This window comes from Mirounga leonina, unplaced genomic scaffold (genome assembly GCF_011800145.1).
Source record: "Mirounga leonina isolate KUSES-001 unplaced genomic scaffold, KU_Mleo_1.0 Mir_154, whole genome shotgun sequence".
In the NCBI taxonomy this organism is placed as follows: domain Eukaryota; kingdom Metazoa; phylum Chordata; class Mammalia; order Carnivora; family Phocidae; genus Mirounga; species Mirounga leonina.
This window is the reverse complement of record NW_023270389.1, coordinates 50,434,935-50,458,591: the sequence shown is the minus strand read 5'-3', so window position 1 is coordinate 50,458,591 and position 23,657 is coordinate 50,434,935. Positions and strand designations below refer to the sequence as shown.

At 35.6% G+C, this 23,657-nt stretch overlaps 1 protein-coding gene across 7 annotated transcripts in view; it reads right to left on the bottom strand.

Moving 5' to 3' along the window:
- The window catches only part of COP1 (COP1 E3 ubiquitin ligase), a 264,376-nt gene that overhangs the window by 118,263 nt on the left and 122,456 nt on the right, over positions 1-23,657 (bottom strand). For all 7 annotated transcript variants that reach the window (XM_035010743.1, XM_035010740.1, XM_035010739.1 and 4 more), the window contains one exon: positions 393-536. In XM_035010743.1, the coding sequence (XP_034866634.1) occupies positions 393-536 (144 nt within the window). The remainder of the gene's footprint in view (positions 1-392; positions 537-23,657) is intronic.

Sequence of the window (23,657 nt, the reverse complement as noted above, 5' to 3'; positions counted from 1 at the left end):
AGAATTCTTAAAACTATAAACAATTATAAAATTTGGAGACATGCACATACTAGGGAAAAAATTCCTGACTTTCAGACACTATTAATAGCCTATAGTAATCCTTTATTCAACACACCATGGAAGCCAATTACAACAACAATTTTTATTTGATTAAGTGAAACAAAGAGAAGACTTTCATTTGTCAAATAGAAAGACAATGACTACTAACCCCCCCAGAGAAAAAGCAACGAATATCTGTAAGACAGATTATAAAGTATCCTTTGTATACAATTAGTGTTTACCATGAATGAATAAGGAGTCTCACAGAACGGTAAAATAATAAATTCATATGAATCATAGATATTAAAGGTTATACACACATTGTATCATGTCCAAAAAAATAATCTAAGTACCTGATTTTGGAATTGCAGGTCATTTCATTTTCAGGGTAATGAATATCCACCGCATCCTGAATGACTGTGCCATATTCATAGACTTTAATTTTCTTTGTAACCCCAGCAATTGCAAAATAGTCACAATCCCGGTCAAATTCAATACTATGGAAGAAAGTGTATATTTGGTCAGTAAGACTATTTGACTATCCCTGCGACATTTACAGTGCCAACATTTCAGAGGTTTTTTTCTATTTCTAAAGTCATTATGTCTATAATAAGAGATCTACTTGAAATGCCCTCAAACTATACTAGGCTCTGTATCCAGATAAAGTCATTATCAAGACATATCAAATTACAGGTGGTAGAGAACTGTGCATAGCTACAGAATTCTGCTTATAGTTATTTTGTTCCTCGAAACTTGACATGTTTTTCCATTCAACTTTAGTAACCATATTACAACCTCCCCAACTGTAAAGGCTAACAAGTTAAATTATAAAAGTAGCAAGGAAAGATTTAATGGTTTGGTATACTAAAAAATATGTCAAAAGAGAATTACCAAATAATCTTTTCATAAATTCTATTTCCCTTTTACCATTTTGTAAGGATGACAGAATTTCACAGTACTTAGTGTTATTTTAATAAATAAATTAGTACACAATCTGAATTACTGAATAAAAAAAGGGTGATGACAAAGTGTAAAATACATATAAAAATGGAATAATTAATTTATCATTATGTTTTCCCAAACACACTTCTAACCTCCCAAAGATGATATGACTTATGAACCCCCAGTACAGATTCCTTATGCCACAAAAAGGGAAAAACTAAAAATCTCCCTTTTATAGAGTTACTTAGGGAATTCACCCCTCTCTTACTGACTTCTTATACAAGTTCCAAAATAAGACACTTCAAAGCAAAGCAGACCTTATTCACCTTTATAGAACTTAACTTGGAACCTCAACAAAGTTGTTATATAACAGCAAGAAATTTAAGTAACCTAATGGAAGAGTGAAATGAATCATCACACACATTATTTCTCAATGAGTTAAGCATCTTTTCTAGAAGCTTAGCCATAAGGCTAGAGAATACATAAGAATTCTCACTGATCTATAATTAATTACACAATAACAGCTAACATTCACTGACCACTAAGCATAACCTCTGCATATATTAACTCATTTAATTCCCATAACAACCCTATGAGATAGATATTATCTTTATCCATATTTTACACATGAGAAAACCGAGGATTAGAGGTGAAGCAATTTCCCTACTTAGTCAGCTTGTAAGTCGCTAAGATGATATGCTAGTACTCTGCATAAATCAAGCATCCACTAACTGCATATAAATACCTACATGGCTTACTTTTCTTTCTGGGTTACCTGTGATATCCTTTTATAGAAAGTTAATTATTAGTTAATAATTTAAAAGCTTGCTAAGCTAATGATGACAAATCAAAGAAATAGGTACACAGGAAGAATATTTTGCATAAAAACACACTGAGATGGTCACTTTTCATTATAGCTTTAAATCCTTCCTTAATTTTATAACATTTAAAATAATTTCATTAAATGTCATTGACTATAGCACAAATCAGTAAATACTCCCTCCAATAACATAGGACTATGTGGCAATGCAATGGATTTATTTGTACAATAACTGTAACTGAACTGCTGACTCAGCTTCTGCCCTATGGTCTAATGCAGCATAACTATATTGATCGCAACTATTTATCTATCATGATTCAATTTATACCCATAGCCTAATGCCACTGAAGGAGAAATATTACTGTGTCTGGCAAAGAATAGTTATCAGAACTGAAATCCTATCCTTAACTTTGGAGGTTTGGGCATAGCTGAGACTTCAAGGAAGAACTAGTTAAATTATCCCTAAATACTTTTACTCCACCTGCAAACATACATGGCTAATAAATCGACAGTGTTCTGGTGTTGTACAAGTAAAAGTTAATAGGCCATTTCCAACCTCTCAGGTTTTAAGAAAAAAGAAGTTTAAACACTAGCTTATTAAAACAACAGCCCAAGACAATGCAGGGAGAAAATTACCATATAAATAAAAACTGTCAAAAGAATTGATTTGATGATGTAAATAAGTCAGTAGGTTTATTATTTCTTCTGTTGCTACCCTGTTATTCAAGATAGCTCTCTTTTTTCAACAAAGGTTATTATTTAGCTGCATTAGCTCATTCTTAACTCACACTAAAAATTAACCTTTTAGGGGCACCTGGGTGGTGCAGTTGGTTAAAGCATCTGACTTTTGGTCATGATCTCAGTCATGAGATCAAGCCCTGCATCAGGCTCTGCACTCAGTGGGGAGTCTGCTTGAGACTCTCTCTCCCATTCATTCTCTCTCTCTCTCAAATAAATAAAACTTCTGAAAAACTTAACTTTTTCTTTTGACTTCATTATTTTTTTTATTATGTTCTGGTTATGTTTTCTTCTTAAATACTGGGGTATCAAGGATCTATACAGTATCCTTTTTTAATATTCTGGGGTATTTATGTTTTTTATAATTTAAAAACTGTAAAATTCTAATAAAAACACTAACCAAAAAGTTTAAGAATAATATTTCTAGTAAATTTTGGTAAAAAGGGAGATAAACAGCTGCCTTTTTTTTTTTTTAAAGATTTTATTTATTTATTTGAGAGAGAGAGAATGAGAGAGAGAGAGCACATGAGAGGGGGGAGGGTCAGAGGGAGAAGCAGGCTCCCCGCTGAGCAGGGAGCCCGATGCGGGACTCGATCCAGGGACTCCAGGATCATGACCTGAGCCGAAGGCAGTCGCTTAACCAACTGAGCCACCCAGGTGCCCAAACAGCTGCCTTTAAAAAAAAAAAATCAAGTACTTCCACACATCACTAAGACTCAGGATTTAACTCAAATTAACAGTGTAGTTTTTAAGTATAGAGAGTTTTTCAGAGCTACTCCCAAAACGGATGGCCTCTTATTTCAAAATACAATATTTTAGCTGCTTTAATTATGGAATCTGATAACACAAACAAAAATAATTCAACAGTGACTAGTTAAGCTGAAACAAAAGCAAAATGAAAAGTAAACAAATTCAAACATACCCACTTGTGCAATTAAGTTTAAAAAAATTTGTAGTATGTTTTCCTTGTTATACAAAATTCATTTCTGCTATCCACTATCACCAGTAATTGTTTTTTTTTTTTCAAATTTTATTTATTTATTTGAGAGAAAGATCACGAGCAGGGGGGAGGGGTGAAGGGAGAAGCAGACTCCCTGCCAAGCAGGGAGCCTCAACGTGAGACTCCATCCCAGGACCCGGAGATCACAACCTGAGCCAAAGGCAGACACTTAACCACCTCAGCCACCCAGGAACCCACCAGTAATTCTTTTTTTTTTTTTTTATGATTTTATTTATTTATCTGAGAGAGAGAGAGATAGCAAGAGCAAGAACACAAGCAGAGGCAATGGAAGAGGGAGAAGCAGGCTTCCTGTCGAGCAGGGAGCCCATTATGGAGCCTCGACGTGGGACTCGATCTCAGGACCCTGGGACATGACCCGAGCCGAAGGCAGACACTTAACAACTGAGCCATCCAAGTGCCCCCCACCAATAATTCTTAAAGCAAGTGGTTTATGACAGTTTATTGCAATGATAAATTCAGTTTCATAGAATTTTTTATAATTTCAAAACACACAAACATTTGCTTTGAAAAATAATATTAATGGGGTCTCATTTTAAAACATGGAAATAAACTGCATTTTTCTCTCACACTTGAAATGTTTCAACTGTTTTTAAAAAGTGAACATAATAAAAAAAATAAATAAAAAGGCAAAAAAAAAGTGATTTATTTAAACAGTTCTAAAAGGTTAATTCAGCTGTAGGAAACTGGCTATAGTCTTTGTCAAAAGGGCCATCGGTCAAGTGATTAAGCATCAAGGCAAAAGACCACACAGGACAGGTGGTTAACTTATACCTCTAGTACAGTGTGGCCTGAGGCAATGCAAAGATAATAATAACCCAACAAGGGAATCAGTGCTCCCACTGGGTCATACTGGTTTTGCCATTACAAAACAAGTATTAGCAAAGTGGATTCATATCCCTTAACACTGGAATCCTACTTATAAAAAGAACATGTAAAGGGAACACAGTTGTTAGAGGTCTAATTCATCACCAAGATAGTGTGCCTCAAAAGACAGAGGCTGCTATAATTTCAAGGAAACAATGAAATTGGACATTTTAATAAAAAGAAACAGGCAGATCAAACACAGGCAAAGTAAATATGAATTGATGTTATTCAACTGACTTTCTCCAAAATCAATCAATAGTAATAGCTAAACCTTCCATAACATATATAATACTCACAACGTATAAAGCATTGTGTTAAGCACTCACATAAAATATATTTACTCTTCAAATCTCCATTGTATAGATAAGGAAACTAAGTTATAATGATGTTAAGTAATTTGCCCAAACGTCACTAGATAATTCAAATTCAAGCAATGTGGTTCCAGAGTCTATGCTCTCAATCACTAAGCAAAACTCCCATTTGGGGGCACCTGGTTGACTCAGTTAAGCGTCTGACTCTTGGGGTGCCTGGGTGGCTCAGTCGTTAAGCGTCTGCCTTTGGCTCAGGTCATGATCCCAGGGTCCTGGGATCGAGCCCCACATCGGGCTCCCTGCTCTGCGGGAAGCCTGCTTCTCCCTCTCCCACTCCCCCTGCTTCTGTTCCTGCTCTCACTATCTCTCTGTGAAATAAATAAACAAAATCTTAAAAAAAAAAAAAAAAAAGCATCTGACTCTTGATTTCAGCTCAGGTCGTGATCTCAGGATCCTGGGATTCAGCCCCGTGTCATGCTCTGTGCTCAGTGAGGAGTCTACTTGAGGATTCTCTCCTCCCTCTGATCTTAAGAAAAAAAAAAAAAAAAAAGCCACTCCCATTTTAATGAGAATGAAAGGACTGGTCTTCAAAGAACATATACAAAGACAAAATAAACAATAACACAGAATAATTATACATACTATATTATATATATGATAGTAATAATATAATAATTCACCCTACACAACAAGTTAAACATAGGCAGATAAAAAGAGCAAGATAGCCTCAGAGGGTTTATAATTACTGGGAAAGATTATAATACAATATAAAAAGATGCCAAATGATAGGAACAGAAGATGCTACAGAAATTCAAGAGTCACTGATTACTGAGGCCTACTGGAAGAAAGTGGATGATGCATGAATATTCTCAGCCATCAAATATCCAGTATGCCTGTTATCTGCCAAACGCTGACCTAGCTAATGGATGGAAAATAAGATGTTAAAAAGCCAGAACACAACATTTGAGAAATTCACAGAAATATGAATTAGGCATGCATTAACACTAATCTGGGCTATTGCAACAGCTTCTTTACCAAGTCCGCTACTCCTAACTTTCCTCCTTTCTAATCTATTTGAAGGACTGATAAAAAGGTAAATTTTCAAAAACACAGCTCTGTTCACATAATTCTGCTCATTTACCACGATGTAAAATCCATACTCCAACTATTACTGAAGATCCACCACAACATGGCCTGAATCTTTTCTTAAAACTTTTTTTAGGGCGCCTGAGTGGCTCAGTTGGTTAAGCGACTGCCTTCAGCTCAGGTCATGATCCTGGAGTCCCTGGATTGAGTCCCGCATTGGGCTCCCTGCTCAGCAGGGAGTCTGCTTCTCCCTCTGACCCTCCCCCACCATGTGCTCTCTCTCTCTCATTCCCTCTCTCAAATAAATAAAATCTTCAAAGAAAAAAAAATCTTTTTCTAAAAAAAATATGTATATAGGCAATGGTTCAAAAAGTGCAGAGAAAAACAAGTCTTCCTTCCAATCTTGCCAAATAAGCACCCAACTGCCCTCCCCGGAAGCAACCCATAATTTCAGCTTATGCATCCTACTAGCATTACCCTGGGCATAAACAAGCATCTATGTATTCATATTCTTTTATTTAATTAAACACATGGGATGAAATCATACATATTGATTTACACCTTCCCCCCTCCACAGTATCTTGACAATCATTTCATATTAGTACATATTAGGGCTACCTCATTTTTTCCCAATGGTTGTACAGAATTCAAACATATGGATGTATCATAAATTATTTAATCAGTTTACTAATGAAGAAACATTTACTTTCTAATCTTTCACTGTTCAACAATGCTGCAATAAAATATCTTTCTATGTGTGTCCTCCTCCTTTCACATATGCAAGAGTATCATTAAATATAGAATATGAAGTGCTCGGTCAAAAATCACATGCATTTTAATACATTTAATTTTAAATTCAACATCACTATCTTCAAGTGGCGCCCTTAACACTGCCTAGTTTCATGGTAAATTTCCCTTGTACACAGACTCTTCTGTTTGGGTAAAGACAGGTACACAATTTCTTCATTCTTCTCCAATTTCCCCCATTTCCTTCCTCATTATCACTCTCAGCAGATTATTTTGCTGGTTTAGCAAAAATATAAAAATAAGAAAATAATTTCCAAAGGCTCCCACCACCACACTTTCCATTTACCAGAATACATATTCTGATATACTCTGCCACCTCCCTTGTCACTCTGAGGAAGGATCAAAGCTCCTGTATCTGACTAATGCATCTACTTGTGCATTAGATCTCATTTTTGCTTGCCTAATCCAGGATTGCTTCCTCAATTCTCCTTCTCTCTCCTCTATTATTAATTTTTCCATTCTCCTAGATCTTTCCCATAAGTCTTTCAACATGTTTTCTTCAAGTAAAACACAAACAAAACAAAGTATCTCTTAAAATCCTCATTCCATTTTAGCTACCACCCTATTTCTTTCCTTTCGGATAGCAGACCTGTTGCAAAAAACTTGTCCATACTCACTGGCTTCAATTCTTCTCCTCCCTTTCGCTTTAACCCAATGGAACCAAGCTTTCATCTTCAACACTGGAAATGCTCTATCAATGTCAACACTGACCTTCAGGTTGCTAAATCTAATAGTCAACTCTGAATTGTTATCTTACTTGAATTTCAGCAATAGCTGACTTAGAGGATAGCTCCCTCCTCAACAGAGATGATTCTTCTCGTACCTCACTAGCAGCTCCATCACAGTATAGACTGTTTCTTCCTTCTCCTGCCACCACTTCCACATTCAAGTATCCTCCAGTATACGTATCCTCATGCTTCATCTTTTTATCTATGAGGACTTCTCTGGGGATCTCATTTAGTCTTGTGACTTTAAACCTATACACTGATGATGATCAAATGTTTATTTCACATACCAGACCTCTCTCTTATTGGTTCATACCTATCTGACAGCTCCAATTTTAATCTAACAGGTATCTTAATCTGTCCTAAATTGAGTTTCTGAATTCCCCACCAAATATCTTCCTCATTTTATTAACTAACCCCATCCCTTGTATTAATTAACTTTAACAGCAACTCTTTCAGCTCAACCTTGAAAATGTAACAGAAACTAACCACTTCTCAATAGCTCACTGCCGCCCCTCTCATTCAAGCTACCATTATGTCATGTCTTTATTAGAATAGGCTCCATACTGATACCCTTATTCCATACTTGACCCTTATAGTCCATTTTTAAACAAGTCAAATCATCATTATTTTGGTTCAAAATCTTTTAAAGGCTTCCTACTCAACTTCATGAAAAAGGCAAAGTGATTACAAAATGTATGGGATTTGCCTCCTTCACACGCTACCCCTGCTCCCCCTTCCTCCAGCTACACTGGCGTAGCAAAGCTAGAAAATTTCAAACCTATTCCTACCTCAGGGGCCAATGTAACTGATAGTCCCCGAACCTACAACTGCTCTTCTCTCAAACATGCATGGCATATTCCCTCACTTTCTTCAAGTATTGACTCAAATGACAGCTCTCACTAAGGCCATTTGTCTAATCTGTTTCAAACTACAGCTCTCCACTCTCTACCAGCTGCCTCCCTGCGTTATCTCCCTCTGCTTTACTTTTTTCTATAAGATTTTTTAAACTTCTATCCTGTATTTTCTTCTAATACTTAACAAGTTCCATTTTTTTTCCCATCCAGATAGTCATTCCATCTGGAATTTATTTTAAAATATGACAGCAGAGGGATGCCTGGGTGGCTCAGCCGGTTAAGTGTCTGCCTTCAGCTCAGGTCATGATCTTGGGGTCCTGGAACTGGGGCCCACGTCGGGCTCCCTGCTCAGTGGGGAGTCTGCTTCTTCCTCTCCCTCTGCCCCTCCACCTGCTTGTGTGTGTTCTCTCTCAAATAAATATTTTAAAAATAATAAAACAGCAGTTATAAATTTCTATTTTTCCAGACCATTACCTAGTTGCCCCATTTACTGAATAATTTTTTCTCGTTTATTAGAAATGCAATGTATAGGATATATACTAACTTCTTACAAGAATTTGAAATGAGGGGTGCCTAGGTGGCTCAGTCGGTTAAGCGGCTGCCTGCGGCTCGGGTCATGACCCCAGGGTCCTGGGATGGAGCCCCTTGCCAGGCTCCAGCCCCACGTCGGGCTCCCTGCTCAGCAGGGGGCCTGCTTCTCCCTCTCCCTCTGCCTGCTGCTCTACTTGTGCTCTCTACCTTTCTGTCAAATAAAGAAATAAAATCTTAAAAAAGAGAATTTGAAATGATTGTAGACATTATCCGTTCTTTACTTGTACCAAAGTTTTAATTACTGATTCATCATAACATGTTATGACATCTTGTAGGAATGAGTGCTCTTTCATTAATTTTTTTCTTGAGAATTTGCCTACATATCTTGCAACTAAATTCTTTAGTTTAGCACCATCTTATTTCCAAAATCAAACAAAATGTATCCTGATAGTATTTTTTTTACAATCATGTCAAATTTATACATTAATTAAAGGAAAAGTGAATTCTTCTGATGCTTAGTCTTTCCCTCTAGGCTTATGTTAGGTCTTTATTCAAATTTTCTTTGTTTCTTCGGCAGTATTTTACAATTCTTTTAGATTCCCCCGTATTTCCAGTTAGGTTTATTACTCTCTGTTTGACAACTTTCCTTATTTTTCCCATTGTAACTGTCCTGAGTAGATTTTTTGGTCTCTTCTAGAATCAGTTCAAATCATTTACATTTCCTAGAAAATAATCTCTTTCATCCAAGATCCCAAGTTTATTTGCAATAAATATGAGCAAAGTAGTTTACTCTTATATTTTTTCTACCAGTGTACCCCTAATTATTTCCTCACTTTCATATCCTATTCTACAAACTTGCAGTTTCTCCTAGTTGTACTTGCATCTTTTTTTTTTTTTAAGATTTTATTTATTTATTTGACAGATAGAGAGACAGCTAGAGATGGAACACAAGCAGGGGGAGTGGGAGAGGGAGAAGCAGGCTTCCTGCCGAGCAGGGACCCTGGGATCATGACCTGAGCTGAAGGCAGACACCTAATGACTGAGCCACCCAGGCGCCCCATACTTGCATCTTTTGTTTTAAAAAGCTCAGTAACTGAGTAATTCTGCTTTTAATAATTCATTCTTTTTTCACATTTATACCTTATTTTCTTCTACTTTATTTAGGTTTATTTTCTTCTTTTTCTAACTTACTCAGTTGGGTGTTTAAGTCATTTTCTTTTTTTTTTTTTTAAAGATTTTATTTATTTATTTGAGACAAAGAGAATGAGAGACAGAGAGCATGAGAGGGAGGAGGGTCAGAGGGAGAAGCAGACTCCCTGCCGAGCAGGGAGCCCGATGCGGGACTCGATCCCGGGACTCCAGGATCATGACCTGAGCCGAAGGCAGTCGCTTAACCAACTGAGCCACCCAGGCGCCCATGTTTAAGTCATTTTCATACCTTCCTCATCACTTAACTATTTAAAACAAAGAATTTTTTTAAAAGATTTTATTTATTTATTTGAGAGAGAGAAAGCACAAGAGAGGGGAGGGTCAGAGGGAGAAGCAGACTCCCCGCTAAGCAGGGAGCCCGACACGGGACTCGATTCAGGCACTTTGGGATCATAACTTGAACCAAAGGCAGACGCTTAACCGACTGAGCCACCTAAACACCCCAAAACAAGGAATTTTATTTTGAGCACTTTTAGCTGGGTCCGATAGGTTCTAATATATAGAAGTTTCACCAAAGTGATTTCATTTCCACTTTAACCTTAGAGTTGCCAAAATAGCTTTTAAATTTCCATGTGGTAGGTTTCTCCTGTTTCCTAATTTTGTTATGTCTACTCTTACTGTTTTGTGATCAGAGAATTTTTTTTAATTTTCTGTAATTTGAAATGTTGCATATGATTTAGATTCTGTACATTTTATGACAGTCAATGGACATTTTCAAAGACGTCATATTCTTTATACATGTTTGTATATGTGTTCTATGTTGCTAGTTATGTTACTTAGGGCTGCTATACTCACTGTAATTTTTGCATTTAATCTGTCATGGACTAAGATCTAATCTCATTTAAAGTCTCACACAACTAATGTATTTATTTGTCTTAGAGTTAGCAGAGGGATTTTCCAATACATAAAGATATTTATAATTACTTAAACTTCATCATGGACTGAATCCTGATCATTAGAAGTTGTATGTGTATGTGTGACAAACAGACTGAGAGACACAAAGATACAGACTGAGGTTTAATGATTTCTAGTTTGAATTAAACCTTATTTTCAACATTCACAGATCCAAGACTTAGGAAATTTATATTGTGATTTAATGTGAAGACACTTTCCTTTTGATGGGAAGTTTATCCTATTCATATTTATCTATTACACTTGTTGGCTTTTACATCTGTTATTTTATTTGTGATACATATTGCTTCAAATGCATTCTTAATTAAAAAATCTTTGACCATCTGATTTCTTTCTGCTGTGTGTTTTTCTCATAAATGAGAATTGTCGTATTTCTGTCCAGTGTCTATGTTTATGATTTTATGAACTGCTATAGAAAGAAATAAAGGATTCAATGTATGTATCAAGTCTCTACTCTGAGCAGTGGACAAAGTTATTTTTGCCCTCCCTCTTCCAGTCCTATTGATTATATTGATAGTCTTAGAATTTATTTTAAACTTTCAAAGATATTTATAACTCTCCTCCTTTTGCAAGTGTAAAACCTATAAATTATTATTTGAGCATAGAAATGAATTCCATTATACATTAAAGACAAACTAGTCTTGCATTTCTAAAATTCACCAAATGTTCCAAAATTATTCATTGTAAGCAGGTTCAAGTATCTGACTATTCATTATGTTGTCTAATGCAGTCAATCTAAGAATTTACATATTAAGATGTATATTTTATATTAAATTATTCTCCTTTTATATCTCCTTTATTTCAGAGTTTGGGCATTATAATGTTTTTATGTGTATAGGAAAAATCGCAATATCTATTAAATTTATTTCCAAATAGTGTCAATGTACCAATAAACTTTATTTATGGACGCTGAAATATGAATTTCATATAATTTACACATGTCACAAAATTATTCTTTATTGGGCGCCTGGGTGGCTCAGTTGGTTAAGCAACTGCCTTCGGCTCAGGTCATGATCCTGGAGTCCCTGGATTGAGTCCCGCATCGGGCTCCCTGCTCTGCAGGGAGTCTGCCTCTCCCTCTGACCCTCCCCCCTCTCATGTGCTCTCTCTCATATAAAGTCTTTAAAAAATAAAAAAATAAAAAAAATAATTATTCTTTATTTTTCTTTCAATACTTCAAAAACATAAAAACTATTCTTAGCTTATAGGCTATACAATTAAGCAATGGCTCAGAACTGACTCACAGCTTTTGTTTTTTTAATTTTTTATTTATTTATTTATTTTTAAGATTTTATTTATTTATTCATGAGAGACAGAGAGAGAGAGAGAGGCAGAGGGAGAAGCAGGCTCCCAAGGAGCAGGGAGCCCGATGTGGGACTCGATCCCAGGACTCTGGGATCATGACCTGAGCCGAAGGCAGACGCTTAACCATCTGAGCCACCCAGGCGCCCTTGTTTGTTTTTTTTAAAGTAGTGCCCAACACAGAGCCCAACACAGGGCCTGAACTCACGACCCTGAGATCAAGACCTGAGTTGAGATCAAGAGTCAGGTGCTTAACCGACCAAGCCATCCAGGTGCCCCTTCATATGTCTTATTTTACTGACCCCTACCTTGAAAAAGATTTTATTTTTCCATCCCCTGTGGCTATCACTGAATAGCTAGAACAAATATCTTATCTGACAAACTATATTCTGAACACTTTTGTAAATGTCAAATTAAAAATGCATCTTGAAGACCTTTAATATCAACATACTGATTGTCACATTCTTCTCCTTTAAGTCTATAGCAAGTTATAATTTATATTTAGTTATATTAATTTAGTTGTAGACTTTGTCCTAAAACACCTTTTCCATGCACAATAAAACTGTATCCTATGATAAATGGTTTTTATTAGAGAAGTTTGACAAACTGAAGGTAACTTCTGAAGAAGTAAAAGATTAATAAAAAGACTGAATAAAAACACCTACAAGAGAAAATAGCAAGAGTTGAAAAACAAAATATATTTTGTCCCCAAACTATGATGACATTTTGTTCTGAGTTTGTATTTAGTAAAAGTGAAGGGATCCATATGCAAGCAAAAGTTCTAATTCTTTACTTTTGAAATTAAAGGAGAAAATACGTCTACTTTTTCAGTTCTGTATCCTCTAGTACTATTTACAAAGCAACCACTAAGATCACAATATTGACTCATTAATGTCACTGCTGCCATGCTTCATCAGAAAACAACAGAACTATGATATAAAGAAACCATTCCATGCTGCAGAGGACTAATCTGGAATGAAAATGTATAGTCTAAAGAAATTTCATTACATATATATAAAAGTATGTCCCCAAAATATCAGTCAGAAAGATTTAACAAAGCAGAAATCTATTTCATATTTCCGATAAGGACAAGTAGACAAAACCGATGAAAAAAAATATATGAGAAAATGTGACTTACTAGAAAAATCCTTTCAAACCATCACCACAGAAAATAAAGAGCTCTTGTTCAAAATTTTTTACAGAAATGCAAAGGACTTAGAATTGCTAATACAACTTTAAAAAAAGAATAATAAACTTGGAGGACTTACATTACCTGATTTTAAGGCTTAATATAAAACTACAATAATAATGAGACTTTGGTACTGGCCTAACAGCAGACATGCAGGCAATACAACAGAAAAGAGAGTCAAGAAGTAGATTCATAGTAATTCCACTACTGGGTGTTTACCCAAAGCAAACAAAAACACTAATTCAAAAAAATATACACACCCCTATGTTAACTGCAGCATTATTTATAATAGCCAAGATATGGAAGCAACCTAAGTGTCTTTCGATAAATGAAGAAGATGAGGTGTGTACATGGCGGCCCCTCCCCCACAAACGGAGTATTTCCCAACCATTTAAAAAACGATGAGATCTTGCCATTTGGAACAACACGGATAGTCCAAATGGAATTATGTTAAGTAAACTGAACAGAGAAAAATACCAAGTGATTTCACTTCTATGTGGAATCTGAAAAATAAACGAATGAATAAATAAACAAGCAAAAGTTGAAACAGATTCATCAAATAAAAAGAACAAAAACTGATTCTTGGGGTGCCTGGGTGGCTCAGTCATTAAGCGTCTGTCTTCTGCTCAGGTCATGATCCCAGTGTCCTGGGATCGAGCCCCACATCGGGCTCCCTGCTTTGCGGGAAACCTGCTTCTCCTTCTCCCACTCCCCCCTACCTGTGTTCCCTCTCTCACTATATCTCTCTCTGTCAAATAAATAAATAAAATCTTTAAAAAAAAAATTGATTCTTGCTAGAGCGGAGGAGGTGGGGGAAAGGGTAAAATAGGTGAAGGGGAGTGGGAGGTACAGGCTTCCAGTTATGGGGATAAATGGTACAGCATAGGGAATATAGTCAATAGTATTGCAATAGTGTTATATCATGACGGATGGTACCTACACTTGTGATAAGCATAGCATAATGTATAGACTTGTTGAATCATTACATTGTAAACCTGAAACTAAGTAACTTGTCTGTCAACTACACTTCAATTAAAAAAAAAATAGATTCATACATATGTGCTCAATTGATTTTAAACAAAGATGTCAATGGAAAAAGTTAACCTTTTAAACAAATGCTTCTTGGAACAAGATATAACCCCAACCTTTACTTCATAATCTAAACAAATATTAACTTGAAATGAATTATAGACTTAAATGTATAAGCTAAAACTATTTAAACTATAGAAGAAAAGAGAGAAGAAAAATTTTCACCAAAACATTTCTATAAAAAAGAGATTAAATCATTAAAAAAATTAATGAATTGGAATTCATCAAAATTAAATACTTATACCATTTAAAAGATACTATTAGTAAATAGGGCAAGCCACAGGCTGGGAGAAAATACTACCAGTACATAAATCTGATGAAGAACTTGTATCCAGAATACAAGTTTTGTATAGATTTGAATAGATGCTTCACAAAACATACACAGATGGCCAATAAGCATATTAAACACCATTAGTTATAAGGGAAATGCAAAGTAAAACAGAAAGAAAATATTACTAAAAACCCACTAATGAAAAGACTGACAATGCCAAGAGTTATGGAGGATTTGGGACAAACGGAACTCTCTTACATTGCTGGAATTTTAAAATGACCCAATCACTTTAAAAACCGTTTAGCAGTTTCTTGAAATGTTAAGCACAAACTAATCATACAACCAAGAAATTTCAATCCCAGGTATTTACCCAAGAGAAATAAATATGAATATAATATCCAAAATGACTTGTGTGTGAATATTCATGGTAGCTTTATTCATAATAATCAAAAAATGGAAACAACTTAAATGTCCATCAACACATGAAAGGGTAAACAAATTGTGGAATATTAATAAAATGGAATATTACTAAATAATTAACTTTGTAACTATTAATAATTAACTGTATCTACTGATAGAGGCAACAGCATGAATGAATTTCAAAAATATGCTGAGCTAAAGAAGCTAGACACAAAAGAGTACATATTATATGGCTCCATTTTTAAAAGATTCCAGAATGACTAGACTATTTTAATGGTTAAGGGCAAAGAGATTAGTGGCCTGGACAGGAGTCTGGAGGAAGAAATGGAATTAACTGCAAACTGACAGGAATTAAAATTTTTGGAAATGTTCTATATTTCGACTGTGGTTTATACAATTCCAAAACTTAAAACTTTATACTTTTATTGTATGTATACTGTACCTCATACAGGTGATTTTAAAAACTATACAATTTGCAATTCTACATTTAAACTTAAATTCGTAAATAATGTAACCACAAATTAATCTCTCTCAAGCACTGATCAAAAACCAGTTTTATAACTTTAATGCTATCCACAAAACTACCTAATGTGGGTGAGGAAAAAGGGAAAAGGAGAGAGAACAGAAACAAAATTTAAAAAAAATCATTGGTGGCAGAAAAGCATCTCTGTTTCAAGATTAGTATGATATAGCTAACTCTCCTAATCATAGTATAAGCTTTTCTCATATTTCAAGGCATTTTTCAGCTCTACTCTATAATTTTTTAAAAAACAGAAGTAAACTTTCTGCTGAATGAACCAGAGTTTGTTACTAGGTAAGGACTACAAATCTGTAGCTATCATTCAACCAATGATGGAGTGCTTACCATAAGACAGGCCGGTGACAGGTTATTTGTATTAAGAAATGATGAAGTCTATAAAACAGTCAGCCAATCATCACAAGAAGATCAGAAAATCTGACACAAGCCATTTTCTTTCATAAGATATACCGATATCCAAAAACATGACAGAACTTTAATCAAGTGTAGCAATACATCCTTAGAGCCTAAACAAATCTACTAGGTCAAGAGTCAGCAAATTTGTTCTGTCAGAGGGCCAGAGGAACCATGCAGATCTCTCAAAACTATTCAACTCTGCTGTTGTAGTATAAAATCAGCCACAAAAAATATATAAAAGAGTAAGTATGATTGTATTCCAATAAAACTTAATTTATGAACACTGAAATTTGAATTTCATAGAATTTTCATGTCGATATTATGTCACACCACTATACATCATTTGTTATTATTCTTCTTTTGATTTTTTCAACCAATTAAAAAGATAAAAATCATTCTTAGCTCATGGGTCACTCAAAACTAAGTGATGGGCCAAATCTGACCCCAATGGACCACAGTTTGCCAATATCTGTACTAGGCAGAAAGCCAGTATTTTTCTCATTTACAATGTTTCCTTTTATATAAATAAAACCAATGCAAAGTTTGAAACACACAAGTACCAAAAACCTTCAAAATAATTATAAAGAAATAGGAATATTTTTCATATTACATCTATACCAATGATGATATTAATATATTTAAAATTATTTCTACAGAATAACAGATACAACAGCATTTTCTGCACATACCTGTCTACTGCTCTAAGACACAGTGAGTGATAATAAATGTTAAGTGAATTTTGGAACCAACTTTTGATCCCCTATGAGTATAATCTGTCAAATGTAATATATTCTTTACTACCTTTATAAGAACATACTGAGCATAATAATGTGAATAGCCCTGCCAACATTAGTTACCATACTCTATTACATCTCAATGATCTCAGGGTCTATTAAGATATGCCAAACCACTTGAACTCATTATTAAATGGATCCAAATTGCTTTTTAGCTCCAATGTGCAGCTTCATCATTTCTTCCCCTTTGTCTAGCTAGTAGCTATCACTTCTTTAATCTATCTATTGCAATCTCTCTTCCTTTTACACTTTGAAGAGACACAAACCATATAAAACTAAGATTACAGGAACTGTATATAAAATAACTCACTACGCCTGAAATAATTCAAGAAAATGGCCATTTGCTAATATTTGAGCTTTAGCCATTAATTAGTGGCATTTATTTTGTTCTAAAGCCTTTTTATTTTTCATTTAAGCCCTGATTACTGATTGTGTTTCAGTTAGATGAGATTGCCAGGTTAAGTTCTGTACAGATGAAGTGTTAGCATAATACGAAACTCTGCTGTGAAGAGTAGCTAGAGATAAAGTAACTCAAAGGGGAAAAAATTGAAATGATACATGTGGACACTAGCTCCTACAGCAACATCTTATCTTACCCAAAAAGTTTTAAATGTATGAAAATGTCTGATGGAGGCAACATACAGGGAACTTATTACCACAGCTGGGGCAAATGATGGTATCTGCCAAGTGTTTATATTATAAAACATCCTTTACCAGATTCAGTTTTATGTATACTGATATCACGGTTATTTCTACGTGGCAGTAAAGTGAAGTACTACTAAACTCACACCAGTGACAGAATACACAGAGACTGCCTTTTATCTGAAGGAAACCATAATACGTCACCCCAAAATATGCCTCTTTGACACAAAAACTATTTTGAGCTAAAAGCAATTAAGCAGCAAATGCAGGAAAAGCACTCTCTACCCTCCCCCTTTTACTACGTAAAAGCAGGATATAAGCCCAGAGATACCATGAGAGAAATCTGCAAACAACCCTCACTCCATTAGTTTCTTCCAGTATATTTACATTCCCATAGTTTGCTGTTCTTGGAAATCTAAAACTGCTTTTCATTATCCTTTCATTTCTCTACATATTTATTGTTCTTTGTTAAAGATGTGACATAAGTCAGAGTTCTAAGACAGTTCTTTGAGTTACACATTTTCCTAGGTTTCTCCAGTGTATATAAGAAACGTATATATTATTAACCTCTGTTTTTCTCTTGTTAATCTCTCTGTTGTGAGGTCCCAATCAAAAACTTAGAAGGGTAGAAGGAAAAGGGTTTTTCCTCCCCTACATAATCTTAATGAAGTCAATAGTGTAAGAAACACATTAAATCAAAGGACATATTTTCTAAATTTTAAAAGGTTCAAAACATCCCTTTCAATCCCCCCAAATTTGTGCCCTACCAACTGGCAGCCCAATGGCTTACTTCTATGGCAAAGTGAGATGGTTCTCCAGCAGAGTAAGAGCAGGCTTCCTTTTAGGAACTCAGCTTTACAGGTTAATTATCAGCATGAACTATCAATACTTTATATATTAAAGAGCTCAATCTCAATTTTCACTACATAATTCTTTCACCAAAAATGACTAAAACAACTTTGAGAGAAACCAAGATACTTTATTTGTCCTAAGTTCTTTATGCTAGAGTTTCCCTATCACCGTGAAGTGGACAAAGCAAATAAGCTAAATACAGGGTTAATCCCTCTGTCCTGAGGATAGTTGGTTATAAGCTGGTTCTCCAACCCAACCCCACCCAACTGAACCAAGAACAGAAGGAATAAATATCTTGGTACATATGCAACCTGTTCATAGCATACTGTAAAAGCTTATTTATTAGAAAACTCTATAAAATAAATGGGTTTTTTACCTATTTTAATTCATAAACTATAAAATATAAATAATTATGGTCTTTTACTAAAGAATTAAAATTATAAATATTTCCTATTAGAAGTAAATTTCTTCTTTTTTAAAGCTCTTAACCTAAGACAGTATTCTCAAAGTGTGGTCTCAGACAAGCAACAGCATTAGTACCTGGCAATGTGTTAGAAATGCTAATTCTTAGCCCTAGCACAGACTAGTGAATAAGAAACTCCTGGAGCAGGGCCCAGAAATCTGTTTTAGTAAGCCCTCCAACTGTAAGTAAATGTCACTAAGTAAATGTACCTACAATGTACCACACAAAATGCTAGAATAATTCAAGTAAGTTCTCATTTCAACTCATTTAAATAGGATCCAATTGAAACTATTTCTAATTAGGTTAGATAGCTGCAAGAAATAAAATTATTTTTTTAAACTACATGGGACTTTGGGGAGCCTGGGTACCGCAGCTAGTTAAGTGTCTGCCTTCAGCTCAGGTCATGATCCTGGAGTCCCAGGATGGAGTCCCACATCGGGTTTCCTGCTCGGTGGGGAGTCTGCTTCTCCCTCTGACCCTCCCCCCTCTCATGCTTTCTCTCTGACACTTTCTCTCTCAAATGAATGAATAAAATCTTTAAAAAAAAAAAAAAAACTACATGAGACTTAACTCATTCAAATTGACCTTCTTTACAAATGGTGCTAGGAAAATTGGACACCTACATGGAAAAGAATGAAACTGAACCACTTTCTCACACCATAAACAAGAATATACTCTAAATAGATTAAAGATCTACATGTGAGACTGAAATCATAAAACTCCTAGAAGAAAAACACAGGCAGTAATCTCTTTGACAATGACCTTAGCAACATCTTTCTAGATAGAACTCCTCAGGCAAGGGAAACAAAAGCAAAAATAAACTATTAGGACTACACCAAAATAAAAAACTTTTGCCCAGAGAAGGAAACCATCAACAAAACAAAAAGGCAATCTACTGAATGGGAGAAGATAGTTGCAAATGATATTTTCAGTAAGAGCTTAATATCCAAAATGTATGAACTTATACAACTTAGCGTGAAAAAAACCCAAATGATCCGATTAAAAATAGGCAGAGGACATAAACAGACGTTTTTTCAAAGATATACAGATGGCCAAAAGACACATGAAAAAATGCTCAACATCACTAATCATCAGGGAAATGCAAATCAAATCTACGATACTACTTTACACCTGTCAGATTAGCTAGAATCAAAAACACAAGAAATAAGAAATGTTGGTGAAGATATGGAGAAAAGGAACCCTCATGCATGACTGGTACAAATACAAACTGGTGCAGCCACTGCAGAAAACTGTATGGCAATTCCTCAAAAAAAGTAAAAACAGAAATATCATACAATCCAGTAATTCCACTACTGGGTATGTACCCAAAGAAAATGAAAACACTAATTTGAAAAAGATATATATATACTTATGTTTACTGCAGCTTTATTTACAATAGCCAAGATATGGAAGCAACCCAAGTGTCTATCCACAGATGAATGGATAAAGATATGACATTAATTTTTTTTTTAAAGATTTTATTTACTTGACAGAAAGAGAAAGAGAGAGCACGAGTGGAGGGGAAGGTAGAGGGAGAAGCAGCCTTCCCGCTGAGCAGGAAGCCCGATTCAGGGTTCAACCCAGGACCCTGGGATTATGACCTGAGCCTAAGGCAGAGGCTTAACTGACTGAGCCACCCAGGCGCCCCAGATGTGGTATATTACATGGAATATTAGCCATAAGAAAAGAATGAGATCTTGCCATTTGCAAAAACATGGATGGACCTAGAGTGTATTATGCTAAGTGAAATAAGACAGAGAAAGACAGTGGTGCCTGGGTGGCAAAGTCAGTTAAGTGTCTGACTCTTGATTTCTGCTCAGGTCTCAATCTCAGGGTCCTGAGTTCAAGCCCCATGATGGGCTCCACACTGGGCATGGAACCTACTTTAAAAAAGGAGAGAGAGAGAGAAACACAAATACCATGTGATTTCACTTATACGTAGAAGCTAAAAAATAAAACAGAAACAAAAAAGCAGAGACATAAACACAGAGAACAAACTGATGGGATGGGGAATGGGTGTGGGAGGTACTGGATTCCAGTTATGAAATGAATATGTCACAGAGATGAAAGGTACAGCACACAGAATACAGTCAGTGGTACAATACTAGCATTCTATGGTGACAGATGATAGCTACACTTGTGGTAAGCAAAGCATAATACATAGAATTGTCAAATCACCCATGTTGGATACCTAAAATTATATAATATTGTGTGTCAACTATACGTAAAAAAAAAAAAAAAAAAAAAAACCTCAAAATTGGTCTTCTTTCACCTATTGCAAATTAGTAGTTTTATTGTAAAAATTTGCAAAGGACTTCTCCTATATAGGAAATCTGTATAATTTGATATGTGTAAATAATTATATTTCCTTATTTCCTCTCCATATATTTTATCCATAAAAGGTGAAAAATAAGCATTGTTTTCTCCTTTAATGTAACCAAGTACAAGAATAACCCAGCCTTTAACAACAATTACTACTTCCACTACAAACTTCTACAAGAAATTAAAAAGACATAGCTGTGAACACAGTGAAGAATTAGAAAAAATATATATGTCACTTTCTATCTTAAGAATCAACTACAGAGAGAATAATCTATAGAAATGCAGAAGAAAAACCTCGGAAGCACCATTTCAAATACCCCTAAGAACCTCAGTCATTGCCTAAAGTGAACTCCCCCTTTTAGTCAACTCCTTCAGCATTGCATCCGATCCCCACAAGCATTTATTACTTATTTTCTACCTTGCATTTTAACTTATTCTCCAGTTAAGTCAACAAACATGTGTGCCCATTAGATATCAGGTAAACTACCCAATGCTGCAAGTACAAATATGGAAAAATATTCTGGGCCAAAGATGCAATACCTCTCTGACCACAGTCTCCACAAAACTCCCCCTCACTTGCCCACTATTCCTACAACCCTTCATTCTTCACCTCCATACAGGTGATTCACCAATTTTTGCTTCTTTCTAAGGCCTCCCCTAACTTCATCTACTTCATTATTCAGTTTAAATTTCATGGTCCACGAATTTCATCATCTAGTATCTCTTTCTTCTGCACTCACACAGAAACACCAACCACCCTTTCTAGCCGTCACTCAGCAATGACATTTGGTGAAAGCAAATATTCTTGGAGAAAAGGTCCTTTATCTCCCTATACTTAACACTACAAACATGCCTGCCTCTGCAACAATTCTCTTCTTCCCTCTTATTACCCCTTCTAATCAAAGCAAAAAGTCGCACTTTTCTTTGGATCCAATCCTGTCCAATATCTAACCCTGCAGATTATGTCCCATTTCCTGGGTTGTAGGACAATATACTTTCCTGGTTTTCATTTTTATCTAAAAACCACCTCAGTCAGCTTTACTGGTTCCTCTTCACCTACCTGGATCAGTAAATGTTGGCGCTCTATCAATCTACAACCACGGTGCCCGTTATCAATGGTACAAATTTCTTCTCTGTGCACCTAGCAAGCCTATGCAAAATATCTACTTGGTTATCGCTCATGAACCTCATCGTCCTCAAACTTGCTCTTCTTCCAGTATCTCTATCTCTAGAAATACCACCACACTTTTCTTAACAGATAAAGGACTAGGGTCCAAAATCTATACAGAACTTACCAAACTCAACACCCAAAGAACAAATACTCCAATCAAAAAATGGGCAGAAGACATGAACATCATTTCATCAAAGAAAACACACAAATGGTTAACAGACAAATGAAAAACTGCTCCACATCACTCGGCATCAGGGAAATACAAATCAAAACCACAATGAGACACCACCTCACACTGGTCATAATGGCTAAAATTAACAAGTCAGGAAACGAAAGATATTAACGGGTATGCAGAGAAAGGGAAACCCTCTCACACTGTTGGTGGGAATGCAAGCTGGTGCAGCCACCTGGAAAACGGTATGAAGGTTCCTCAAAAAGTTGAAAACAGAGCTACCCTACAGCCCAGCAATTGCACTACTAGGTATTTACATCAAAGACACAAATGTAGTGATCCCAAGGGCCACCTGCACCTCCAATGTTTATAGCAGTAATGTCCACAATAGCCAAACTGTGGAAAGAGCCAAGATGTCCATCAAGAGATGAATGGATAAAGGAGATGTGGTATATATATACAATGGAATATTACTCATCCATCAAAAAAAAATGAAATCTCGCCATTTGCAACAATGTGGATGGAACTAGAAGGTATTATGCTAAGCAAAATATGTCAGAGAGAAACTTATCATATGATTTCACTCATGTGGAATTTAAGAAACAAAACAGAGGAGCATAGGGGGAGGGAGGGAAAAATAAAACAAGATGAAATCAGACATCAAAAACTAATGATGAAATGTATGGTGATTAACATAACAATAAAAAATGTTTTTAAAAGATGAAATCAGACAGGGAGACAAACCATAAGACACTCTTCATCATAGGAAACAAACTGAGGGTTGCAGGGGGCGGGGGGGGTAACTGGGTGATGGACATTAAGGAGGGCACAGGATGTAATGAGCACTGGGTGTTATGTAAGACTGAGGAATCAGTGAACTCTACCTCTGATACTAATAATACACTATATGTTAATTAATTGAATTTAAATAAAAAAAAAAAAAAAACCCACCACATTTTTCTGCCCAGTTACTCAAACCAAAAACCTGGAAATTATCTTCCTCTCCTTCAAGGACTATTATCCATCAATCATCAGGTTTTGTCTACCCTAGTCCCTAAATATGTCCTAAATACTTCTTTGTCCAAGCTCTGCTGACTTCCTCCTAGTATAGACCACAGGCCATCATCATGTGTTGCCAGGACAATTCAAAACTACTTATATATCTGATCTCCCT